The 25,706-nt window shown below is 65.8% G+C and overlaps 2 protein-coding genes across 2 annotated transcripts in view; both read right to left on the bottom strand.

The window, feature by feature from the left end:
* CCDC154 (coiled-coil domain containing 154) overlaps positions 1-25,706 on the bottom strand; it is a 162,078-nt gene that overhangs the window by 27,213 nt on the left and 109,159 nt on the right.
* Positions 1,839-3,756, bottom strand: LOC144230261 (mastin-like). The gene is made up of 5 exons (XM_077762467.1): positions 3,663-3,756; positions 3,331-3,511; positions 2,920-3,194; positions 2,143-2,300; positions 1,839-2,046 (listed from the first exon to the last, which is right to left on the bottom strand). Exons 1-5 carry the CDS (start codon positions 3,721-3,723, stop codon positions 1,876-1,878), a joined length of 846 nt encoding a protein of 281 aa, XP_077618593.1. The 5' UTR covers positions 3,724-3,756; the 3' UTR covers positions 1,839-1,875.

Raw genomic sequence — 25,706 nt, 5'->3', positions numbered from 1 at the left:
GCAGTGGTCCGAATGCCAGCATTTGCCCAGAATCCCCTGTCGCTGGCCCAGGGCCAGGTTCAGGGGCCAAGCCCCCCCCAGGGGTGAAAGGGCGTCCTGGGGCGACAGGAGGGCCCGGGGTCAGGTGAGGCCCATCCTGGGAGTGCAGTCAGACCACAGACCCCAAGAGTAAGGGGGGGCCTTGTTCTCCAGGCCCCGGCCTGGGTCCACACCTCCCCCCCCCCGGACCCCCCGGACCCCCAGCTCCCCGGGCAGCTCACGGGAGCTCTGGCAACCTGACCCCAGCCGGTGACCTCGTGGGGACCCAGCACGGCCTGCCGGGAGGCCTCCTCCCTCTTCCCGGGACAGGACGCCGCCTGGGCCGGCACAGGGGACGGCTCTCCAGGCTCAGGGCTGGGCCCGGCGGTGGTTTCGGGGGTGACGGTGCCGTGACCCGGGAAGCCCGGGTGGGTCCCTGCGGGTACTGACACCTGGGATGAGGGGGCAGGATGCGGCCCGTGGGTGTCCCCACCCCCCACCCCCCATCACCACAGCCGACCTGCCCTTGTCTGCCCTCCGCCTCCCCGCCGCCACTCAGCTGGGTCCCTGCCATGGCGTCCCCAGGTCACGTGGCCGCACCCACTTTGCGGAGACGGGACAACAGCCCGCCGGGACCCTGTGAAGGGTCCCCGCCCTCTGGGGGGGCTGGCACTAGGCCCCCTTGTGGGGCTGCTCCCTGCGCGGTCCTACAGCCGACCGGCGGCTGTCCCCTGGAGGACACCCGCGTCCCCAGTGCAGGGAGGGTGCCCAGGAGGCCCTGACTGGTCTGTGGACACAGATGTCCTGTGGCTTCTCCAGACACTTGTTTCCCGGTTTGTCAGATACGAATTAATCAGTAAAACGGAAGCTCTGAGCTCTTTAAAATTTTTCAGTTCCGTGTTTATTTAGTATGTTGTTTCTCTTTTAAGGTGGCTGGGGGCTGGCCGGGGGGCGGTGGAGGGCAGAGCTGCGGCTCCGGGAGCGGAGCGGGCCCGGGAGGACAGGAGCGGCCGGGGCGTCCCCGATGCGGGGCCTCCACGCTGCGGGGCTGGGCGTTCGGGACTCGCGGACAGGCGCGTGGGGCAAGGGGAAGTCCATCCAGCCGGGAGATCCAGAGGCGCCGAAGGGGACCCCCATTCTCCTGGTGAAGTGTCCTTGCAGGGCAACCTGGGGGACGGACATCTTCCCCACAGGGAGCCCCTGAGGGGACCCGGGCTTACAGGACACGTTATCAGAATGAACCAGAGACATTTTGATTTGTCAGATGGGACATTTAAAATCCAGAAAAGAACCTGGTGCCAGAAAGGAGGGAAATGGTCTGTAGAAGGGGCCTGACACAGTCCAGGAGATCAGGGTGTCCGGAAGGGGCAGAGGGCAGGGGAAGGACCCCCCAGGGGCAGAGGGCAGGGGAAGGACCCCCCAGGGGCAGAGGGCAGGGGAAGGACCCCCCAGGGGTAGAGGGGAGGGGAAGGACCCCCCCAGGGGCAGAGGGCAGGGGGAGGGCCCCCCACGGGCTCCCACCGGATCCAGAGCCTTGCATTGCGCCATCCCCCTGACATTCACTCGGGGTCCCCCGGGAGCCACCCCTCTCCTCCCCGCCTGGCCTAAAGATGCCAGCGCCCGGGACCCCGAAAGGCAGGCGGGCCAGCACCCCCTGAGCCCCAGACACACCACAGTCAAGCACAGAGGCGGCCTTGGGCGGTTTTCCCACAGCGTTTAATGAGGCTCCGTAAACAGTTGTCCATCATTCCTGGGCTCCTTCCCACTCTGGACTCCCCTGGGCAGCCTCCCCTGCTCCCCCCCCCCACCCCACAGGGAAATGCGTTGCCAAGACAGGGGACCTGGGGTCTGTCCCTTCTAGGCCATGGGGCACAGGGGCACGTGCCGGCGGATCCAGGGCATGTAGCTCGTCACTCGGGTGTACACCCCGGGGAGGTCGGGATGACCACAGGTGTCACCCCAGCTCACGACCCCCACCTGGAACCAGGTGCAGTTCCAGCTGCACACCAGGGGGCCTCCAGAGTCACCCTGCGGAGGACACGGGGCTCAGCCGGGCTTCCCGTCCCCGTGGCCCCGGGCTAGCAGGGGACAGAGGAGGGGCCCAGGGCAGCGGGGGGGCGTCACCTTGAAGGAGCCCCGGCCCTCGCTCCCTGCGCACAGCATGTCAGTGTGGATGAGGTCGTAGCCGCTGCCCGAAGAGTTCTGGTACCGCCAGCTGCATTCCCGGTTCCCCACCACGGGGACCTCCACCTCCTGCAGGTGGTAGGGGGGAGGCAGAGGCACTGCGAGGAGGCGCTGCGTGAGAACAGGGCTCCCTTCTGCCCGCGCACACACTCCTCCCGCCGCGTGCCGGCCGGTCCCGACCCTGGTCCGCACCCGCCACCGTAGGTACGGCCCACGACCACCCTCCCGGGCTCTGGCCTCACGGCCTCACGACTCCTAAGGGACCAGATGCCCATCCAGCTCCAGGACGCAGCGCTCCCTCGCGGGGTCTGGGCCCCCGAGCCTGAGGACAGGCCCCAGGGGGGGCCCCCCGAGTCTGCAGGACTCACGCCCCCCCGGGGAAGCTCTGCCCCGGCCACAGAGGAGCCCAGCGCCATGTGGGTCACCCAGACTCGGCGAGCCTGAAGTCCCTCCCCCGTGACGTGACCACCCTTGTGGCCTCCGACCGTGGTGGCCAGAGTCCAGCTGGGATACCACAGGGGTCTGAGTTAAATCAGAACCGCCTGCCCAGGGCAAGTGTCTAATTCCTGAGGCCTGTTCCAGAAACTTCCTGTCCAAAAGCCTGGCATCCCGCCCAACCCTGGGGACCCCAAAAGGCCCCTGCAGTGAGCCACCCTCTATAAAGGCCCAGCCACCCCATCCCCCCATCCTTCCCCAGCGAGTCTCCCCGATACCTACAGTTGTTCCCAATGTCACCCCAGCCGGTCACCCAGCACATCGTCCTCGAGGGGACCCGTAGGGAGGCAGGCGGGAGGGAGACCGGGCTGACGTCCTCGGAGAGCATCACCGGGGCCTCCAGCCTCAGCAAGGCGATGTCCGCGCCCCCCAAGACAGACAGGCTCTTGTTGTAGTTGGGGTGGCGGATGATCTCCGCCACCTTGTGCAGCTGGTCGTGGTCATAGAGTCTCAGCTGCCCGACCTGGACCCTGAAGGCACGAGCCTCCAACTCCTCCCTGGGGGAGAAAGGGCTGAGGGCTTCTCAGGGGAGGTGGGGACCCCCAGGAAGCCCACCCCCAGGGGAAGGACCCTGCACACGGCCCCCCCCACCCTGCCTGCACCCAGCTGCGGGGATGGGGCATCACCACTCACAGCTCAACGCAGTGGGCAGCGGTCAGCACCCACTCGGGGTGGATGAGGGAGCCCCCGCACACGTGCCACCACAGGCGATGCCCCAGGAGGTGGAGCCTCAGGCTGACCTGCCACGGATACTTCCGGGCGGGGACGTCGCAGCCGCCCACGATGCCCACCAGCTCTGGTCCCGGGCCAGGCTCTGCCGAACAGGGTGAGGGGCCATCAGGGGCCCAGACAACGGCCTTCCGGGGCTCAGGAAGGCACAGGGAAGCGTTTCCCAAGGGGACAGTCCCCAGACCCCTGGGCTAGTTCTGGGAGCCCTGAGCACATCGGAGGGGATCAGGACTCACCGGGGGTCACGGGCGCAGAGCCCCCCAGGAAGGGGAGGGTCAGAAACACCAGCCACAGCATCTCCGGGGCCTGGAGGGAAGAGCTCAGAGCCAGCTTTCTCCTCGGCGGCCCCTTCCCCGGCCGGCCCTCCCGGCCCCCATTTATCCTAGTAACACAGGAAGTGGCCGGGGCGGACCAGCCCTCCTCCGGGGGACGCTCTGTGGCCGCACAGGCCTTCTCCTTCCGTGGGGGGCCGCTAGTGCCAGGGCACAGCCGGGCTGGGCGGGCGGCAAGGAGACCCCCCCGGGCTGCGCTGTGGGAGTGGCTCCCTCGTGAGAACGTGGTCGTGGTCGTGAACCTGGTGTGTGGAGACAGTGAGACACGCCCCCACCCCACCGGGCCGCTGCCTCAGGGCGCTGACTTGAGGCTTAGATGAACTTGAAGCCATCCGCCCTCAGCCTTGCTGCCAGCCCTCAGCCCTCGGTCGCGCTGCTCTGGGCCCCGGTCACTCCTGGACGCTGGCATGTGCCGCGGAGGCCTGGAGCCGATGGCCTGGGGGAACAGCACCTGCGCCCTGGCCCCAGGGGACTCGCGGTCACAGGCTCGGGAGTGGGGCTCCAGGGGCTCCCAATCCAGGCCGCAGGACGGTCTCGGCCACACGGGAGTGGGGGCCGGCTGTCGGAGGGCCCGGGGGACCTTGGGGACTCAGGCTTCTCTGAAGACTATTTCAGCATCCCAGGAGCCGAGGGGACAATGTGGTCAGTGTGTCCCTGAACGCAGCCTCCAGGCGCAGGGCACACGGGGGCGCACGGGGTGGGGCGGAGGGTGCAGAGGGCCCGAGCTGGGCCCAGTTGAAGGCCGTGGAAGAATCTGGGGAAGACGGCCGTGACATTCCAGGGCCCTTCCCTGGCCCCAGTCACCGCCCCTGCGAGCCTGCTGCCTGTGGACCAGCCACGGGCCACCTTCCAGGGGAGCCTGAGGCTTACAGACGGTTCTGGAAGGGCGTGGGGGGAGAGGCGTGTGCGTCTGAGAGGGTCTGTGGCTTCTGCTGGGAGAGGCCCCTGTATGGCCCCAGCTGTGTCCCCCACATGCACATGTTCAAGGGCTGACCCCCAGCACCTCGGGCGTGGCTGCACCTGGAGACGGGGTCTCTACACGGGCAATTCAGGTAAAATGGGGCCACACGGGCTGCACTCCACTCTGGGTCCTGTAAGAGGCAATGAGGACACAGACAGACCCAGAGGGACCCGGCGAGGGGCCCAGGAGGGGGCCTGCCCTGTCTGGATCCGGCCCTCCAGCCTCCAGGAGGGAGACAGACACACTTCCGCGCTGAGGCTGCCCCGTAGGTGGGGTTGGGGGGCTTTGCCCCGAGCAGCCGGCACCCTCCACCCTCTGCTCCCGTCATGCAGTGCGGCTGAGCTGCGGCCTCTCAGGACCAGGATGGATGGATTCCTGGCAGCTCCCTCCCGTGGGCATCGTACCACTCTGTCTACGACTCGTGGACGGTGCCCCAGTGGGCTCGAACTTCCAGCCGGCTTGGTTTCTCTTCCATGGAGAGTGTCTCCCCTGCTCACCCGAGAGGGGGGACATGAGGGGGCGTCCCCGGTCCTCCGGCTGCTGGGAAACTTGCGTCGGAGACCCTCCCACGCTGCGCTGGCCTCAGCCACTCCCCAAGGCACCCACAGGCGATGGAGCAGTGGCCCGGGGCCCCGGGCCCAGCCCATCCTGCATCACAGCTGAGCGACAGAGACGGGGAGATGCACGGAGGCCCACACAGCCCCGGAGAAGGGGCGAGAACCCCCAGCCCCAACCTCAGGGCAGGAGACGGCTGCCTGGTTCTCTGCTGAGGCTGGCTGTGGACCTCAGGGCCAGGGCACAGGCAGGGCCAGGGCATGCGGCAGCATGGTGTGGGGGGCAGCGGGGAGCCCCGGGGCAGGTCAGGGAGGGCACTCTCATTGGGCCGGCCCTGGCTCCCTTCAGCAGGGGCCCCCAGAAGGGGCGGGAGACCCCGGAAAAGGCCTTCGGCCCAGAACCTGCAGGTGCCCAGGGGACCAGCCACAGGTGCGGCCGGACACAGAGCCTAGAGGCGCAAACGGGGCCTGAGGAGACCCTTCCGCCTGCATAGTTCCAGGGCCCATTTGAACCCCAGGGGCCCATCTGATGATTTCCGTGTGACAGTGTGAGTCAGGTGGCCCTGGAGAAAGCCGTGGGCGATGGGTGGGCACCGCGGTGTGCTCCTGCCCACTCCGACCAGGAAGCCGGGGCCGGACCGGGTCAGTGCGCACACATGGACACACGCGCACGCACTCACCGTTCTGCGTGTCATTAAAGGCGAGAAAAGTCATTTAGAAGCGAGCAGACGCCTTTTAAGGACAACGAAGCCTCTCAAGCCTTTGATGCTCTTTGCAACAGTTTAGATAAAACTCTTCCAAGGAAAATGTTGCAAGATACATATTCAGCAAAAGAAATCAAGTACCGTGATAAAGGTTACCGTAATCCTTTTCAAAAAGATGGTATCAAAGACCAAGAGGAGCCGTATCCACAGTAACCCAGAGTCAACAATCTAGATGGTATCAGCACAACGGAATCAGGAAAGTGAGGCTCTGAGATACGAGGTGCGTGCGGCGCCGACGCGATCTCATCTTCCAGCGGCCGTCTGTTCTAGAAGACGGGGAGGAGAGGGAGAAGAATGGCAGGGACAGTGGAACGATACAAAACATCATCCACCGATGTGGTAGGAACCAGTCTGAGCCTGTCAGCGACTGTAATAGATTGCAATTAACCCGAGGGACAGACCTTACTGGCTACAAATGGAATTCTGAAGGTGGACTGGATATTCAGACACATGCACAGATAACACGTGGTTTACAAGACAGACGCCGAAGCTGAGGGGGAAAGGGCAAGAAAATGCTAGACCTCACGTAGCATGATTTGGTGAAAAGTGTTTTGGGCAAGTTGGAGTTTGTCAAAATTAAGGACACACTCAAAGAGGGGCGCCTGGGGGGCTCAGTCGGCTGAGCCTCCGACCCTTGATTGCAGCTCAGGTCATGGTCCCCGGGTCTGGGGATCGAGCCCCGTGTCGGGCTCTGTGCCGAGTGTGGAGCCCGCTTGGGATTTGCTCTCTCCCTCCCTGCCCCTCCCCTGCTCATGTGAGCTCTCTCTATAAATCAATTAATTAATTCTTAAAAAATAATTCTAAAATGGTTAAGTATACTAGATGATTAGGATTTTTCTAATATTTTTATTGTGGTGCAATATACATAACGTAAAATGTATCTTAAATATTTTAAGCACAAGGTTCTGTGGCTTTAAATATATTCACAATGTACACGCGTCCCACCATCCACCTCCGGAACTTTCTCATCTCGCAAAACCGATGCTCTGGCCCCCGGCGCCTCGCCCTCCACCTGCTTCCCCTGCCCGTGGATCTGATGGCTCCAGGGACCTTTGTCCTACTGTATGGTCCTGGGTCCCCCCCGAGGTACAGGAATGCAGACAACATCCTCGGGGGTCATCTGTGTTGGGGCAGAATCCCCCCTTCTCGAGGCTGAATCACAGTCCCCTGCTCAGACCGCACGGCGTTGACCCGGTGACCCGTCGCTGGACGCCCCATCTGCTCCCGGCCTTCAGCCCTTGTGAACAGGCCGCTGTGAACACGCGTGGGCTCCTCGGATGTACTTTCGCGGAGCCCGGACTGGTGGGGACATGAGCCGTGGTCCTGGGCCCCGCATGTCACAGAGCCGTTAACACCTACAGATTGAACGCGATCCCTGTGCAAATTCCAGATGGGCCTTTTCACAGGCTCTGATGAGATTTTCCAAAAGCACCCCAGGGCTCACGGGCCAGCAGAGACACGGACCCTTCTGGAGAGGAACGGCGGGGAGGGATGCCCTTACGACAAATCAGGACTCCCTAGGATGCTGTCGTGGGACCGTGCTTCCTTCCGCGTGGCTCTGTCAGACTGACTCTGGCCGGTGCCCACACTGAGGTAAGCACCTCTGGGTCGCTAGTTGGGTTCTGAGCCGGCACTGCGGCCCTTGATGCCTCTGAGCGCCTGTTCCCCACCTGAAGCCTGACAATGTCCTCCTGGGGTAAAGCTGGCAGAGGACACTGCATGTGTCCCCTTACCGGGACCAGTGCTGATGATTGGTCTTTCAGTCAATCAACAAACACGTACTGAGCCCAGCCCCGTGCCAGTCACAGGGCGGTGAGAACACAGCACACAGAACCAGCAGAGGGTCTGCCCCAGTCTGGGCTGCAGAGTCAGGTCATTGGAGACAGTGAGAAACGCAGAGAAGACACAAAGCGGGTAACAACCAGGGCTGTGTGCACACTAGGCTTCTGTTCGGGGTCCTCACTACTCCTCGGGATAAAAGGACACACCTGAGGACGGGGGGCTTGCAGGTGGGGGTGAGGCTGTCCGTCTTCTCCCTCCCCGAGGACCCGAGCAGCCCTGCGATGCCTGAGGACGGGGAGGGACCCCAGGGATGGAGAGAAAGGGCTCGAGGCACCGCCTCGGAAGTGGGTGGATCAGAGCCCCCGCGGTGCAGGGCGGGCTCGCCGGGTGTCCCCAGCAACCCGCCTGCTTGGGACTACTTCCAAGTGCCCTGCGTGGGCACAACCACCCCCAAACACTGACGTTGGGCCGTCCACCTGCTTGCAGTCCACCGTTCTGTGGCGGACAGTCGCGTGACACGGGTGTCTCACCAGAGAGAAGGTAGGTGGGTGTGCACAGGCTCCTCCGCACCGAGATGCCCCCGAGGCTTTATGGGGAGGGACCCGCAGACCCGCCGCGGGGTCCCCTTGCAGAGGCCACCCGGGCGCCCTCCCGCCCCGCCCCGGACACAGCGTTCACACAGGCTAATCAGACACGGGGCGGCCGTGAGCCCCACCCAACCCGGGCCCCGGCCCCTTGCCCGTCCATCACAGCCACTGAGGGGCTACACGGGCTCGGCCAGCCCAGGGGCCAGGAGAGAAGCCAGTGCCCCGTCGGGGCAGGGAGTGGCCGTTCCTTCTCCTCGCCGTGGGGTCTGCAGCAGCCTCCCCTGGNCCAGTCCCTAGGCTTCCCCGTAGGAGGCTCTGGGGGGCACCAGGGCCAAACGCTTTGAGTGACCAGGCGTAATGTCACAGGTGCCGCTGGACACACAGCCAACCAAGCCAAGTGAGGTCTGGGAAGGACCCCCTTTTCCCAGGAGAACTCAGAGCCTGGGCCAGCCCTGGACACACGGGCGGCCCCCATGGGAAGAGGAGACACGGCAGCCCCGGGGGAGCTGTGGGTGGCAGTGAGCGCCGGGGACCGCGTGCTGGGCGGCCGCAGCACCCGTACTGCTCCTCCCCAAGGACTCGCGCCCCTTCACCTCCGGAGATGATGTTGGGCTGGAAGGGCGCCCTCCTCGCTGACCCGCCCGCGGCCCCTGCAGATCCACACCCCCAAGCCCCCGGGAGTGGGGATGCCACCGCCCCGGGCGCAGAGGGGCACCCCGGCTGGCATCTTCCATCCGGGACCGACATGCACGGGGGCGCCCCAGAGTGAGCCCCACCGATTGAGGGGGTCAGCGCCTGAGCCCGGCTCCCCAGCACCTGTGGCCGGGACAGACCCAGGTGGCTCACACCTGTGACACATGTGGTCACTGAGAGTCTCAGATCGGAGCCCAGACACTCACCACCAGGCCTGATCGCCCCTTCCCAGTGCGTCCCCTGAGGGCCCCGCCATTCCTCCACTCCAAGGGGACCCCAAGGGTCAGCTCCAGCGGCTTCTGCTGGTTAAACCCCAGCAGGGACACCCCAGGGACCCCACCCCTCCGGCCGGCCGATGCACCATGCACGTGTCCCGACCCCTGACCCACACTACAAGCGGCTTGTGGACGCTGGTCCCCACGAGCCACCAAGGAAGCCACTGCCTCACCCGGCCCCACACCCTGAGCTAGGTGCACCCTGATGCGGAGGGGCGGGCAGGGGGAGCGGGGGGGGGGAGCCACCAGAGGGGGGGGGCCGGCCTTCCCCCGCCCCCACCCCCCGCACACGCACGAGGCTCCATCCGCCTGAAGGGCCAGCACTCAGAGACCCCAGAGGAAGACGCAGGCCCGGACACGGCAGGCAGCCACGCCAGGGCCACGTCCCTCCCAGGGAGGACAGGAAGGGGCCAGGACCGAAGGAGGCTTTGGACGGGAGGCGGGTGGGGAAAGTGGAGACTGCGTGGGGGAGGGGCCGGAGGTGTGCAGAGGAAGCCGGGGGGCGGCCCCTGCTAGGCCCCGGGGCCCAGGGGGACGTGCCGGTGGGTCCAGGGCTCGTAGCTCGTCACTCAGGTGTACACCCCGGGGAGCGCGTGAGGACCACAGACGTCGCCCCAGCTCACGACCCCCACCTGGAACCAGGTGCGGTTCCAGCCGCACACCAGGGGCCCCCGGAGTCACCCTGCGGAGGACACGGCGCTCACCTGCCCAGCCCACGCGCCCGCGGCAAGGCTGCGGTCGGGCCCCACACTCGCAGGCCAGCAAGGGCAGAGGACAGGGTGAGCCTGGGGTCTCAGGTGGCCGGGACGCTGTCTCTGGCTCCCAGCACACAGCATGTCATCCTTGATGGTCCCCTCGGTGACTTTGGGATGGAGGGTGAGGCGGTAGATCTGGTCACAGATCAACCTCCCCATGACCCTCACCTTCACCTCCTGCAGGCTAGGGCAGGGAAGTGGTTCTGCAGGGAGAAGCACGGAGTGGAGCCTGGGGGTCCCGGGGTGGCCCCAAGGCAGGACGAGGGGCTCAGCACAGGGGGAGGGGCCGTGGTGGCTGAGAGGACTTCTCCTTGGGAAACTTGTATGAAGAAGGGGGTCCCCGACGCCCTGGGAACGTGGCGATGGGAATCCACATGCAAATTCTGCTCTGGTCCCTGAAGCTCTGGGCCAAATTCCCAACCTCCTTGCCCAGGGCAGGATCTGGGAGCCCTGGGGTCAGGAGCAGGGTGGACTAGACTTACAGGGGTCACAGACCCAGAGCCCCCCAGGCAGAGAAGCGTCAGGAACAGCAGCCGCAGCATCTGCAGGGCAGAGGAGGGCCGAGTCAGGAGACCAGGGCTCAGCCCCGGGGATCTGGGAATGGGGAGCACGGGGGTCTGAGTGGGGGCAGCATGCTCCCCCCGCCAGATCTCAGCAACTCTGGAGCCCCTGATCTCTCCTCCAGAGGATGTGGGCAGGTGGGGACAGCCTGGCCCCCAGGACCCGGGAGCCTCTGACGGTGGCGGGTCACTCCACGTGCTCTGGGTCCACCTGGTGGGAGCAGGTTGGGGCACAAAACGCAGCGCGTGAGCGGAGGGCTGTCTGAGCCCTGCATCATGTGGGGACCCGATAGATGGGGGGCGGGAGACGGGGAGACAGAGTCGCGGACAGGGGCAGGGAAGGCGCGTCGTGGGAGTGGCTGCTGTGTGCAGGTGGCCGCCAGGTCCTCACCCCCACAGGGAGGGAGCAAGAAACCCCAGCGGCAGCCTCAGGGGACCCAGACCGCCGTCTTCACTTCTTCTCAAGTTAGGTCTCAAACAGCACACCACGGACCCCGCAATTCTGGGCAGGAGGCGCCCAAAAAGGCCCTCGTGTGCAAGTGGGGTCTCCCTCAGAACCAAGGAGTGAACGCATCATCCGGGAGGAGACCCCCGCCTGTCTGGGTAGTTCCCGTTTGAGCCCCAGGGGACACATTTGATGATTGAGTGTGAAAACGTTTTTAAAAATGCAGCCCTCAAAGAGGCGTGGGCTCCACGTGATCCCTCGCAGCTCAGCACCTGTGTGGCCCTGAGCACACCTGCCCGTCTTCAAGGGTGACTGACGGAAGCAGGGACATACGTGCCAACAAGCGTGCCCACGCATGCACACGCACGTGCACACGTACACACACGTTCATAGGCACGTACGCACACACGTATACACGCATGCACACGCACTGCACACGCACGTGCACACGTACACACATTCATAGGCACAGGCGCTGCTTCACAATGCTCACAGAGGCACGCACGCACACACGCCTACATGCATGCACATGCACGTGCACACGTACACACACGTTCACAGGCACGCGAGCCGCTTCGCACGTGCACACACCCGCACGTGCACACACCCGCACACACAGTCTCGCACAGATGTTTAGAAGGTCCCTGAAAGGTCAGAACTCCGGCTGAGCCACTCGGCCCAGGCTGGAGTCCACAGGGGCGTCCACTCAGGGACACGGGTGTCCACGCGCTCCGGTGGGCGTTGGAGGGAGGGGGCGGGGCGGGGCCCACGTGGCCCCTGTTCCTCCGATTAGCCAGCCCCGCCCCTTTCCGGGGAGCACGTGGCTGCCCTCGCGTGGGCGCCAGCGGGACTGCAGGTCACGTGACGTCGCGGGAGGCGGCTCCAGGGGTGCGCGGTGAGTGCAGAGCAGATCGGGGAGCAGAGCGAGTGCGGACGGGTGGACAAGGGAGGCCCCGCCCAGCCCGACGCCGCTGTGCCTTGTCAGCAAGCCCGACCCGGGCCACTCCCCGGGGCCGACCCCCACCAGGGCTGTGGGGGGTCCCAGCCTCAGGGCTCCTCTTCCTTTGGGGCACCCGCTGGTCTCTCCAGGCGCCTCCGCCCACGGTGGTGGCCTGCACCCCCCTTCCGGGCCCCTCCGTGACTCAAGCCCTCCACGATGCAATCAATGGGCTCTTTGCCTGTAATTCCAGGGCGCCCCCCCAGGGCCTCAGGGTCAGGAGGGGCTCCCGCTGTGGCTTGTTTGAGGACAGCCCAGCCAGGCAGGGGCTGTGGGCTTGGACCACGGGATCATCACCGGGCTCCAACGTGCACCCGCTTCAGCGAGGGGCAGCTCTGCACTCTCCCTCCCGCCACTCACGACCCGGCCCTGAGACGCCCACCACAGTGTCTCCTCCTGCCCTGAGCCTCAGGCACCCAGTCCCTGGGGCCAGATTCTGAGGGGGCTCCCGGCTCCCAGGACTCAGGCCCTGGACAGCAGGGAGGGAGTGGACCTCACCACGCCCTGGGGGGGCCACACTCTCCCGGAGAAGGGGGCAGGGCAAGCGCGGTCCCCAGGCACCTCCAGGCCCCAGGTGGGACACCTTCCAACGGAGTCCTGGGCCTCAGGGAGGGAGAAGCCCAGCAGCTGATGGGGCTGCGCTGGGGACGGCCCATCCCAGGGGGGGCTGGAGGCCCGTCCCCCTCCTGTGGTGCCATAGGTGCCCACGTCCTCCTTCCCGGGACCTGGCCTCACGGCCTCACGACTCCTAAGGGACCAGATGCCCATCCAGCTCCAGGACGCAGCGCTCCCTCGCCGGGGTCTGGGCCCCCGAGCCTTCCCCCCGGGGAAGCTCTGCCTCGGCCACAGAGGAGCCCAGCACCATGTGGGTCACCCAGACTCGGCGAGCCTGAAATCCCTCCACTGTGACGTGACCACCCCGTGTGGCCTCTGACCATGGTGGCCAGAGTCCGGCTGGAATACTGCCGGGGTCTGAGTTAAATCAGAACCGCCTGCCCGGGGCAAGTGTATAATTCCTGAGGTCTGTTCCAGAAACTTCCTGTCCAAAACCATGGCAACCCACCCCACCCTGGGGACCCCAAAAGGCCCCTGCAGTGAGCCACCCTCTATAAAGGCCCAGCCACCCCATCCCCCCATCCTTCCCCAGCGAGTCTCCCCGATACCTACAGTCGTCCCCAATGCCACCCCAGCCGGCGGGGACGGGAACACTCCAACCCTCAGCGGGCTGTAGGCCAGTGTGAGCAGGTAGGCAGAGGTCACTGCCTCAGACTCAGGGGCTGAAGGGCACGTGATCGCGTGACTTTGGGTTCCCCCGAGAGCCCCCGCCGGCCAGCGGACACGGGTGCAGAGGAGACGCGAGCGTAGCTGAGGGGAGGAGGGGCCCGGAAGCCGGCGCTCGGTGGGGCTGGGGGGGGTGTCTCCCACCTCCTGCCTCCTTCCAGGCCTTACCCGGTTCTCCGGCGGCCCGGGGGGTCTTGAGGCCACGCAGTGCAAGGGGGACACAGACTTCAGAGTCTGGGAACCCCGTGGCAGTCTGTCTGGACCGGCGTCTGAACAGCAGGATTTATCACATGTCGTTCTAGAGACTCCGAGTCCCGCGTGAGGGTCCCTGGGTGGCGGCCTCAGGGGAGGACGCTCTTCCAGGCCACGGACTGGGGGGCCTTCTGCCCGTAACCCCCATGGTGGAAGGGCAGGGAGTGCTCCAGGGTCTCTTGTGGGTGCCCGTCCCATCCTAAGCCCCCCATGACCTAATCAAGCCCCAAGCCCAGCTCTTGGCCCTGCCCCGTTGGGGGCCTTGGAGCAGGGGTGTGGAGGGCGGGGCCCCAGGGGAAGGAGCAGGGAAATGACTGAGTCCATGGGGGGGGCTCCTTGAGCAGGGCGCTCAAACTCCGACCCGCAGGGCGCCCCCAGCTCAGTACTGTGACCAGAGGGAACCCCATCCCAGCCGACGCACACCCCGGCTTCCCTCCAGCGGCTCCCACTGGCCGGGGAGACCCCAGACCCACCCGAAGTCCCGCCGTATCTGCCCCCCTCCCCACCTCGCCCCTGTCCTCACCCAGCCCTCGCCCAGGGAGCCACAGCCCCTCCCGGGCCGCGCTGGCAGGGCACCACAGACCGGCACCGGGTCCTCGCTGGGACCGTTGGGGCGGCAGCCGGAGCGCTCACGCCTGATGTGAGTGGCGGCCTTTCTGGAAACACGCCGTGCAGATGTAATCAAGCTTGGATGAGGTCATGGGCACGGGGCCCGCTCGGGTATGGCTGTGTCCTCACAGGAAGAAGAGGAAGCCCCGGACGTGGGCACGGGATAAGCGCGTGATGGCGGAGGCCGAGCTCGGAACCCGGCCCTGAACGCTGAGGACAGGAGCCAGGAGAGGCCTGGGAAGAGTTCTCTCTGAGCCTCTGGAAGGAGCCAGCCCGCTGACACCTGGCTTCCGCCTTCTGGCCTCCCGAGCTCCAAGAACGAAGTCCTGTGGCGCTTAGCACCCCAGCCTGTAGCGGTTTGTGTGGTGGCCGCAGAACACGGACATGTGCTGCCAGGATGGGGCCTCTCCTCTTGCTGCTCGGCGCCTTGGTGCAAGAGCCCGAGGAGACAAGGCACAGCCGTAGCTGCCCAAAGCCCCCTTGCCGTGTCCCCTGGGACCAAGTGGGGGATGGGAAGCCCCAGTTCCCGTCTGGATCAGAGCGGAGATGGCGGCCTGGGCGGCTCCCGCTCTCAGATCCACAGATCCAGCTCGAGGGCACACATCCCATAGGAAGGCCAGTGATGAGGCTGTGCCCTGGGCCCGAGGGGGCCTCATCCTCACAGACACTGTCCTCTGTGCCACGGACACCGCGCGGAGCGTGTGGCTCACACACTTCCACGAGGCTTCCCCGGGAACCCACGTGGGCTCGCACCAACCACCCACTACGTCTGTCCTCGGTCTGGAGACCAGCCAGAGCCTGCACGTGGGCCCCGGGTCTGGTGCCCGCAGCGAGCCCGTCGGGGGACAGCGCCTCCCGGGCCGCTGTTAGAGGAGAGCCGCAGGCTGTGTGTCACGACGCCTGGACCCCACACAAGCCCCAGGGCCTCGGCGACCGGTGCGTCCCCCGAGCCGCCCTCTGGACCCGGAACTCGGCTTAGTTTCTAGCACCCTCTTCTGGGCTCTCGCATCCCAGGGCAGAGTTTTCTGATCACTCAGCCGGCTCTCCTCCAGCCGTAGTTGGGGGTCTACACCGCCTGCCTGGGGTAGGTTCTCATGGCTCCTGCAGGGCTTGTTGACCAGACCCCGCAGCTCCTCTGGGACAGCTTTCCTCACGACCCAGGCGCTTGGGGACTGGCCTGGGTTACAGGCAAGTGTTTAGGAGAGGAAGGGAGGGGAGGAGATGGGAGGGGAGGGGAGGGGAGGAGGGTCTTGTAAGGGAGAGGCCTGTGCGTTATAAAAGGGGGGTGCGGGGGGCAGAGTAACGGTGTCTCAAAGATGCCCACCTCCTGATCCCCGAAGCCTGTGGACGGGTCAGGTCCTGGCAAAGGGGAACGCAAGGTGCGGATGGAATTAGAGCGGCGNTGGGGGTGCCGGGCGTGCCCAGGGGCCTGCGCTGGAGGCAGGAGAGACGCAGAGAGGCCCGCGGGCCCCGCCGCCAAAACCGACTTAAGGACGGGGGAGGCGCCACGCGCCAAGGAGCAGGGGTGCGTGTGGGAGCCGGAGAGGCCAGGAGCGCGTTCCGCCCGAGCCTCCCAGAGGCAGTGTGGGTGGCCCGGGAGCGGGGGGCTCCCGCGTGAGGAGCTGAGGTGGCTGCGGCGCCCCGGGGGGCGGGGCCTCGGGGCCGCACGAGGGGTGGGCCGCCCTGCAGTCGTCAGGTCCCGCGTGCAGACCCCGCTGGGGCCAGCGGCTGTGCCTGTGCCGAGGGGCCGCCCGCTCTGCTGGCCTCGCCTGCTCGCCCTCCTGGGCCCGAGGCACCCCTGCCGGCCGCGACCGCTGGCTAATCACGCTGGGCTTTTCCCAGAGCCTCCGCGGGATTAGTGAGCGCGCCCCGTACCTTGGGCCCACGGTCCCTGTCTCCCCCCGTCTCGCACACCCGACACCTCACGGCCATGGCTGCGCGCTGGCCGGCTCCCGGGTANGGTCGCGGAGGGCGGGGGGGGGGAGCTCCAGGTGCTGCTGGGCTCAGGGAGGCCGCTCCTCCCAGGTGGAGTCCGCACACAGGAAGTTGGTGAGAGCGAGAGCCGAGAGCCGGGTGGGGAGGCGATGGGCGGCCCCGTCACGGGGAAGGGGCTTGGCCAAGGCCAGCTGTCCCTTGGAGACTGAGGGAGAGGGCCGGCCGGCACCCACGGTCCCTCCCTCCAGAGGCCGCCGCTGACCCGCTCCTCCCGCAGCTGAAGGACGGTGAGTGGGAGCCGCCTCTGACGCTTGCGCCTGCGGGAGGCGGGCCTTGCTTCCCCGGGGCAGGGGTGCATGACTCACCTGCAGGGGAGACACCGCAGGGGTGCGGGCGGGGAGGCACGTCTCCCCAGGCCCCAGCTAGAGAGGCGTTGTGGGCTTGAGGGCGGCACCCCGCGATGGAGAAGGCCCCGTCCTGCTCCCCTGGGCCCGCGGGGGCCTCTGGGACGGTGGTGCGCACCTGCTCAGGGGGACGCCTGGGCCGAATGCCCACCGCCAGGCTGGCACTTCCACTACGCTCCCCGGGTGGCCCTACCTGCCCCCTCTCCCCGGGCCCCTGGAGAAGAGAGCGCGAAGGAAACCCAGGCAGGTGGCGCACTGTTGTGCCTGCCGTGTGCTGCCCCTCGCCTTTGCGGCCGCCTCTGGATGCCCCGGAGGGGAGGGGCAGGGGTGCGTCCCTCCATCTGCAGGGCCATTAGCATCCACAGGACCTGTCCCTGTCCTGGCGTCCCCGCTGAAATCTGTCTCCGAGTCCCAACACTCCACGGCCCACCTGCAGACACAGCTCTGGGATGAGGCCCCCGGTGCCCTGGGGTCCCCTGAGGGGTCCCCACTGGCTCCGCGCTGAGCCCAGCCCAGGGGCCGCTGCACTGCTGTCCCCCCAAAGCACCAGCCTTTCCAGGAGCCCTCAGAGGGCACGGCCGCACCCCCGGTTCATCTCTGGACCCCCGGGGGCGTGGATGGAGGCGGCGCCGGTGCAGAGTGGGCAGGCCGTTTGCACCCCCAAACCTGAACAGCACACCCGCCCCGCTGAGGGCGCAGGGCCCGCAGGACGCGGCCAGCAGGGGGCGGCAGAGAGCAGCGCAGCTGGTCCTGGGGGGTCTGACCCTGAGCGCCCCAGGCCCTCCCCCACCCTGTTCCTGGCTCCGCCTGTTCTCTTTCAATTCAATCAGGTGCTTAGTTCAGACCTGGGATTGTGAACACTTTCTTACTTCCAGAAATGGAAGGCCGGTATCATGTCTCATAAACAGGAAACAGAAAAGTACAGACAATGGAAACAAATTGACACAGTGTGGCCACCCAGGGGCTGNTACTCCACCCCCGTCCCCTCGGGGCCTCCAGCGCCCTGGCCACGTGTGTACTCGGATGGAGAGGCGCTCACCCACCCTCAGAAACCGGTGCTGTGGGACCCTGAGCAAATCTCCAAGCCTCTCTGAGCCTGGGCCTGCCTTCTCGGGGTCTGCCCCTCCAGGTGTGGGAGATCTCGTGAGGGGCGCAGGTCCAGCCTGGGGGGCCCGGGAGAGGAAGCGGTGGGGAGCCCTAGACCAGGTCTGCCCCCCAGGTTCAGCGGGGGAAGGGGGTGGCCCGTGCGCCCAGAGCAGACAGCCTGGATGCTGAACTCGGGATGCCGGCGGCTGTGGGTCACCTTTGTCAGCTGGCCTTGGTCATAGCCGCAGCCGCCTGACTCACACCTCATATTTTGGAGACCCTGCCCCCAGGAGGTGATGTGCCAGCCGGAGAGCAGACAACCAGACCACGTGGGTGAGGCCACGGAGGACTGGACCCGAGCCCGGAGCCGACCTGGTGTCATCCTGGCCCTGCCGGGTCCGGAGCCCACGGCCTGGATGCAGGCTCAGGTCCCCAGGGACCACACTGGCCCCAGGGTCTCCTCCGCCCGCACAGCCCCGAGGCTGGAGGTGAGGAGGGGCAGACGGTCAGGGACGCCGGACCTGAGCAGGGCCCCCACAGGTCTCCCCACCCCCACACAAGGCTCCCTTGGACCCGGAAAGACCTCACCCTGGGGACATCTGGTTGGAGACCCCCAGTCCTGGCCTTGGTTGCTTTGTTTATAGTCTTTCCCCGCAGACCTGCCCGCACAGCACACTTTGGGTCTGGAATCATGAAGGCGCATACTCCTCTTTCTCTCGTGTCTTTGGACGTGGTTGACGTCCGCAAGTCCCCCGCCCTGACGCTGAGCAGCCGTGGCTGCCCTCCTCCTGCTGTTCGTGTCCCCTGGGGACCGGGGCACGAGCGTCTCCACCCGTGGCGGCGCTGCCCCGGGTTACTGGCTGACGTGTCCCCAGCGGACGCCCCACCGCGAGACCCCACCGAGCCAGCCTCGCCGGAACGTGGCGCGCTCGGCCTTTCCATTTTCGCCGACCCTGCAGGCGATAGGATCTCGGTGTCGCTGTAACTTGCTTTGCTCTCCCTGCACTCGTTTTACCGAGAAAAGAACGAAGCTCCGGTTGCAAGTTGTAGTTGCCGAGGCGGGAGGAGGGGCCTCAGCAAGCTGGCTGGGCCCCTCCGGAAGGTTCTCCCAGGGCGTCTGTTCCCACCTCTTCCTGGGGGGCCCGGGGCCCCAGCAGGCCTGGCGGGGGGCCTTGTGTACAGGGTGGTCTGCGCGCAGTCATCCCCGAGGCCCGCGGGGCGCGCAGTCACCAGGAGGGTGTGGTGTGGTGGCGGACACGTGCCGTCCTGGCGGCCAGGGCTCCCAGGGCGCAGGGCTCAAGGAGCCACCCTCAGCAGCCGCAGGCGCACCTGGTAGGATGGTACCCACGTCGCGGTCGGCGGGAACGCACGTAGCGCACCGGCGACGGTGCTCAAGTGAGGACATGTGCACGGCACTCCTGGGAACCTAGCGGTGCACGAAGAAGGGAAACCGACGTTAATTTTCAAAATTCTGTTAGAAAAAGAAGAGGGTCTGAAGATGGGCTCAAGGCAAGAGGGAGGAGGCCGGCGGCCGTAGCGGGTGGCGGGGACGCGGTGGCCTCTGGTGAGGAGCCTGAAGTTAAGTCCCTCATTAGAAACCACCTCCGGCTGCACGGAGTCCAGTCCCAGGAAAGCCTCAGCTGCAGCCGCCCTCGGACCGCCCTCCGATCTGCCCATCAAAATAAACGTGTCACGTTCCTGTGGGCTTGGAGGCGAGTCGGGGCTGGGAGCTGCAGGTAGTTACTTTGTACACACTTGCCAATCAGTCACGCTTGCAGGAGCCCCACGTAGACCCTCTGAGCCCACCTCATAACTGGTCATTTTAAAAGACTCTCAAAGGTTATGATTGGGTCCCGTCAAATGTAACGGACGCCTCGCAGATACTGAATGGTCAAAACTGTTACTGTGCCGTTACTACGGGTGCTGTACGATTCTGATTGGTGCTTATGTACAACGCGTGCACGGTAACACCCCCGCCCTTCCCCCGTGAAAACCCTGCCCCCCACCGTTCGGGGCTTCACTTGGCTGCTGCTGTGCCAGTAGACAGGTGAGCCCCTGCTCGAGCTTGTGATAAAGACCCTTTTGTTCTTACATTGGTGGCGGCTCCTTGGAGGTCTCTGGGGGACTCGCGATTCGGGCACAACACTGGCAGCTGTCGCAGGGGGAAGGTGGCAGGAGGAGCAGAGACGCGTGAGAGCGTGACAACCCGGAGTCTGCCCGCCCTCCCTCGCCCCGGCGGAGAGGAAGGAAGGCGAGGGCACCCAGCACATCCGGGAACACATCCACAGGCTGTGACTCATGCCGGGTGTGGGGAGACCGGGCACCCTGACCGCACAGAGGGCCCCAGCCTGCAGGGAGCGGCATGGACGCGGGCACAGGGGCCTCATGGGCCCCATGTGGGTTCTGTGCCCGCTGGGAGGCGGTGCCAGCCCGCCGGACCCTTGCCCGTCCCACCCTGCTGTGTGCCACCCCGCACGTGCCCATCCGCGTAGGCTCCCGGCCACCCCTCCGCTGGGAACTGGGGCAGTGGAACTCCAGGCACCTGCCGCATAGAAGAGCTTTCAGGAAAGGGTGCCGGTGGCGCGGCCGCGCCTGCTGGGGAACGGGACACAGGGGCTCCCCGTCCCCTTTCCCAGACCCGCTGGGTTTGGAACGGTGTCCTCTCCAAACCCCGTCCGCCCAGAGCTTGAACCGTCATCCTCTTCAAGAAACAGGGTTTTTGCAGGTGACACTAGGTCAAGGTCGGACTGGCGGAGGGCAGCCCTGACGGCAATGGCTGTGTCCCTAGGAGAGAGGAGGAGACAGAGGNGGGGGGGGGGCTGGGAACAGCTGTCCCTGGGAACCCCAGGCCCGTGAAGAGGTCCATTTGTGTCGCTCTAGGCCACTCTGCCGTGGGGCTTGGCACGGAGCCCCGGGAAAGCGGGACAGCCTCAGCGGGGGACCGTCCTGGAGCCGGAGGGTGTCCCGCGGAGGCTGGGCGGGCTCCCCGGTGGCAGAGGCGCAGTGGCGCCCAGACCCCGGGGGCGGCGGGACCTGGAGGTGCCCTGCCCCCTCGGCCCTGGCGAGCACGTGGAGCAGGTGTCTTGCACGGCTGTGCGTGTGTCCAAACACCCCTCACGTTCACACTCAAAACGGGGGGATGCGACTGAATTCGCCTCACTAACCCGCCCTTCTCTAAAAAAGACAGAAACTACAAAGCGACTGAAATACAGGAGGCAGAGGCCTGGGGCTCGTGATGGACGGACGGACAGACTGTAGTCATGCACGTAGCCTCCGTGTCCCCAGGCTGTGTCTGTGTGTGGGCCCAGCGCGTAGTCCCGAGTAACTTCTCTCCAGACCCTCGTCACCTAGTTCGCTGCCACGTCACTCCCAGAGACCAGGGAGCACGGCGGTCTGGGGGGCCGCCGTTCAGAGGCCACAGTGCGCTGGGCACCACCTCTCTGGCCGGGACACCACGGAGCTGTGCTTGGTGAGCTCGGGCGGCCCCGTGTCCTGCCCGGTGCTTGATCCCAGGGGCAGGCAGCCCAGAGGAGGCTCTCGCACAGAGAATAAGAGTCTGGGCCACGCAAACAGGGGCGCGTCCTGGAGATGAGGAAGCAACGAAGCGGATGTTCAGAGCGGGTAGCTGGACCCCAAAGGCACCGCGGTCAGTGAAAGAGGAGTCTTCAGACCAGGGCGCCCCCGACTGCAGCTCTGCTTGGAGAGAACTTGATCCACGATGAGGAGCCAGAGCAAACACCCAGGGGGGNGGCACCGGCACCTACTGCAGCAGAGCCCCCGGGGCGCAGCTAAGCAAGGTGGGGATATTGAAACCACTCGGAAATAACCGAGTCCAAGACTTAAAACGCAGCACAGGGAGCAGGGGCCTCTGGTGTTTCCCTCCGGGCCCTGATTCAAACCCCTTCCTGGGGGGGCGGGGGGGGGCAGTGCAACAGCAGAGGCCACGTGCACAGACGTGCCCGGCAAGCCCGGAGACCACAGGTGTGGGCAAGAACTGGGTGCGAAGGTGGCACTCAGTAACCTACCTCGTGTGCCCCTGGGGCCCCGGTCTGTGGACTCAGCCGACTCAGTGAGACGCTTCGGTGAAGGGCACTGTCCCCGGCACTGGGGGCACCCGGCGAGCAGACAGGTGTCCCTGGGCTCCTGGCGTGTGGGAGGCTGAACCTAAAAGACGGAGAGGGTGCAGCCGTAGGACCGCCCAGGTGTCGGGGGACCCTGGGGCCACCTGCCGCAGGGCTGGCCACGCCCCTCCCGCCCCCGTGTGGCCACCAGGAGGTACTGCAGGTGTCTTGCTTTAGTCCTAACAGCTCAGGGAGCCAGGGTCAGGCGTGGGGCTTAGAGCATCAAGGTCGCGCAGCGGAGGTCAGGGCACGGAAGCCAGGGTGCGCAGGTCAGGGCATGCAGCTGAGGTCGAGGTGCAGAGCTCAGGGCACAGGGCTGAGGCGGTCCTGCGGAAGCATGTCCTGGGTCCCAACACTCCACAGCCCGCCTGCGGGCACAGCTCTGGGCTGAGGCCCCGGTGCCCTGAGCGAGGTCCCCACTGGCTCCGCGCTGAGCCCAGCCCAGGGGCAGCTCCACTGCTGTCCCCACAAAGCACTAGCCTCTCCCGGAGCCCTCGGAGGGCACAGCCGCGTCCCCGGTTCATCTCTGGACCCCCGGGGGCGTGGATGGAGGCGGCGCCAGGTGCAGAGTGGGCAGGCCGTTTGCACCCCCAAACCTGAACAGCAGACCAGCCCGGGCGAGGGCGCCGGGCCCGCAGGATGCGGCCAGCAGGGGGCGGCAGAGAGCAGGGCAGCTGGTCCTGGGGGGTCTGACCCTGAGCGCCCCCCCAGCCATTCCTGGCTCTGCATGTTCTCTTTCAGTTTGATCAGGTGTTCGGTTAACACCTGGCTGGAAACAAAAGCTGTGAAGCGGTGGCAGAAATGGAAGACCCATGTCACTTGTCGTCAACAGAAACAACAGGAAAGTTAACTCGGTGAAAACCAAGTATTGTTGCCGCTGCGGACTATGCACAGTTGTCAGTCAGGGGGTGACTGAGGCCTCCTCCCCCGGGACCCGGGTCGGGGGGGGGTTGGGGACCAGCGAGCCTCCAGCTTTCCCAGAGGAAGCCCCAAGCGCGCTGGGACCATCGCGGTGGGAAGGGCCTCGGGGAAACCCCTGGAGGTGCCCCCCAACTCCGTGCCTGAATCAGAGGCAGTGGCCGCCCCGGGGGACGCGCGGACCCCCCAGCACAGGCCTGCAGAAACCACGCACGCCCGGGGCGTTTGGTAGCTTCACCGGCGGACGCTGGGCCAGGGTCTTGGTGCGGACGCGGCAGCTGCCCCGGGCGCTGGGGGCGAGGCTGCCGGTCGGTGAGTGCGCTCTTCCCCAATGGCATCGGAGAGGCGAAGCGGGGCAAGCAGCACCCGCAGGGAAGGACGGGCACCGGGGGCTTGCCCGTGGGCACCTGCCGTCCTGCGCGGCGCCCGCCCGTCCCCCACACCCATGGCACGGTGGCTTTTGGCCAGAAAGTGCAAGTACCTGGTAAGACACCCGCCTGCCGGGGGCGTGACTCACGGCTGAGGCATTTGGGCTGTGGTGCTTGGGGACACGTGAAGTCCCCTTCCACGATGCAGGACAACTTACATGTTGCGCCTCCTGCCACCAAAATAGAGGCATTCTGGGAGGCAGTGTACAGCATGCGAGGGGATTCTCCCCCCACCCAGGTATCAAGCGACAGTGCGTTTACCACCTGCCGGGTTGGAGGGGAGCCCAGGGTAAGGAAGGGACATGCAGCAGCCTCAGGGACCTGGGGCCCAGGCTACACGATTGGCTCACGGCCGGTCAGGGGAGATGTGGCACTCGAATTCTGCCCCGTGGCTTGTGGTCTACCCAGACCCCCTGAGCACGAGGCAGAGGCCAAGCTTCCACACACACACATCCCCGCTCTACGCAGGACGTCTGTCCCAAGCCACGCAGGGGCCTCCCACGGCCCGGCTCTCAGTCTCGGGCGTCTGGCTTCCCCAGAACCCTCTGGTTCCTGCACCAGGGTACCCCCACCCGGCCCCGGTAGTCTCTTCTGTGCGGCGACAAATCTGCTGGGCTCCCTAAGCTCTGCGCCCCTCGGGTGGAGCCCTCCTTCCTGAGAACCCCCCGCCATTCATCCATTCATTCATTCATCCATTCACTCATACGCAGGCCTGTCCTCAGCCTCTGGCCGCTTAGTAAGCACCCAAACCGGGACTTGAATAAAACACTGCCCCTGGCCCTGCCCCGGGGGGACCCTCTGCCCCACTCCTGGGGGCAGGCACCCACCCCCAGCTCCCAGCCCCCTCGCTCTGCCACCGCCGGGGACTGGGCTGGACACAGGCCGGCACAGTGACAGACGTGGAAACGCTCCGGGTGTCGGGGTCAGCTGGGCGAGGCCGTCCCGTCGCAGCGGACACCACAGCCTGGGGCCCGAGCAGAGTCCTCACGGCCCCCCCGCAGCTGTGGCTTCGCAGGAAGGGAGGAGACGGTGGTCCCTCTCTTCTTCTCAGGATCAGGCTCTCACCTCTCTTGGCCTTAATTATCTCCTGAAAGCCTTGCCTCCAAACACACCCGCACTGGGGGTCAGGGCTCGCATGTGTGGACTCGGGGGACACGGGTCAGTCCCGCCACAGGTGCCGTGAGACTGCAGGGGGCCACACGCCCTGCCCGAGGTCCGAGTCCGGCACCACCTCCCCCTGGGCAGGACGTCTCCCCACACGCTCGGGTCACACGCCCCGCCCCTCGCCCCTGGGCCCTGCGCCGTCTCCCGTGCCCACACCCTCCATCCTTCCCGGGTGGGCCTCAGTTTCCCCTGTTTATCCCTGGCCCTGGTCCCTCTTCTCTGAGTCACTGGCCTCCGTTGGCCAACCAGCTTCTCAGGGTTTGGTGTTTTTCTCTTTGGTGCTGGTGACAGCTTTATTTACTACCATCACTTACCTTTCTTTGAGTCATTCTTACCGACGGTATTTTTCTTTTCTCATTTAGAAAAAAATGTGTGTGTGTGTTTTTAATTTTTTTTCATCTTTATGTTTCAGAGAGAGCAGAGAAGGAGCAGAGAGGGAGACACAGAATTGGAAGCAGCTCCAGGCCCTGAGCTGTCAGCACAGAGCCCGACGTGGGGCTCGAGCTCACAAACGGCGAGGTCATGACCTGAGCCGAAGTCGGATGCTCGATCCACTGAGCCACCAGGTAGCCCCCAAAATGTGTGTGTTTTTAAATAATCTCGACACACCCAATGTGCGGCTTGAACTCACAACCCCAAGATCGAGAGTCACTGCTCTACCAACTGAGCCAGCCAGGCACCCCCAAAAATGTGGATTTTTTTAAATGCATGGACGCCCCTCCTCGGCAGCCATTAAACACATGTCCAACTGCTCGGCCCTGTGGCCGGAGGGCTGTGGTCTAGAGGGCCGGTTTCCACCCGCCCCGCAGCCCAGCGTCTGGGGGTCTGGTTTACTCAAGTCCCCACACCCCCGCTGGGTGGTCGAAGCAGCCCTCCCGCCCGGGCTTCAGCGCTTTCGCACGCTGTCATCGTACTAAAAATACGTAACCTAAAACCAGAGACTGTAACCTTCTTTCAGTGAACAATTCAGTGGCCGTGGCGCCTGTGCGGGCCTGTGCCACCACCGCTCTGCGTAGTGCGAGAACGGAATCGCCCCCACCCCACCCCAGGGGGAGCTGCGCCCGGCGGGCACGCACCCCCCACTCCCGGCCCGGCCGCCTCTGCCTTTGCGTCGGATCCTCGGCATGGCCTGCGCCCGGCTGGCCTCACGCAGCACGCTCTCAGGGCACCCGCCCGCCGTGGGCGCCACAGCTTCGTGCCTTCACGTGACCTCACGGCTGTCCGCCGTCTGTCCAGACCCCAGTCTGTTTATCCGCATTCACAGTGATGCGTGGTTCCCACGTTTTGGCTGTTGTGAATCGTCACGTGCGCACTTACGTGGCTGTTTTTGTGGCAGTGCCTGGGTCCCATCCTGAGGCTGCACCTAAGAGTGGGGCC

This window comes from Crocuta crocuta, unplaced genomic scaffold (genome assembly GCF_008692635.1).
Source record: "Crocuta crocuta isolate KB4526 unplaced genomic scaffold, BGI_CrCroc_1.0 scaffold234, whole genome shotgun sequence".
NCBI lineage: Eukaryota > Metazoa > Chordata > Mammalia > Carnivora > Hyaenidae > Crocuta > Crocuta crocuta.
This window is presented reverse-complemented; position numbering and strand designations above follow the sequence as displayed.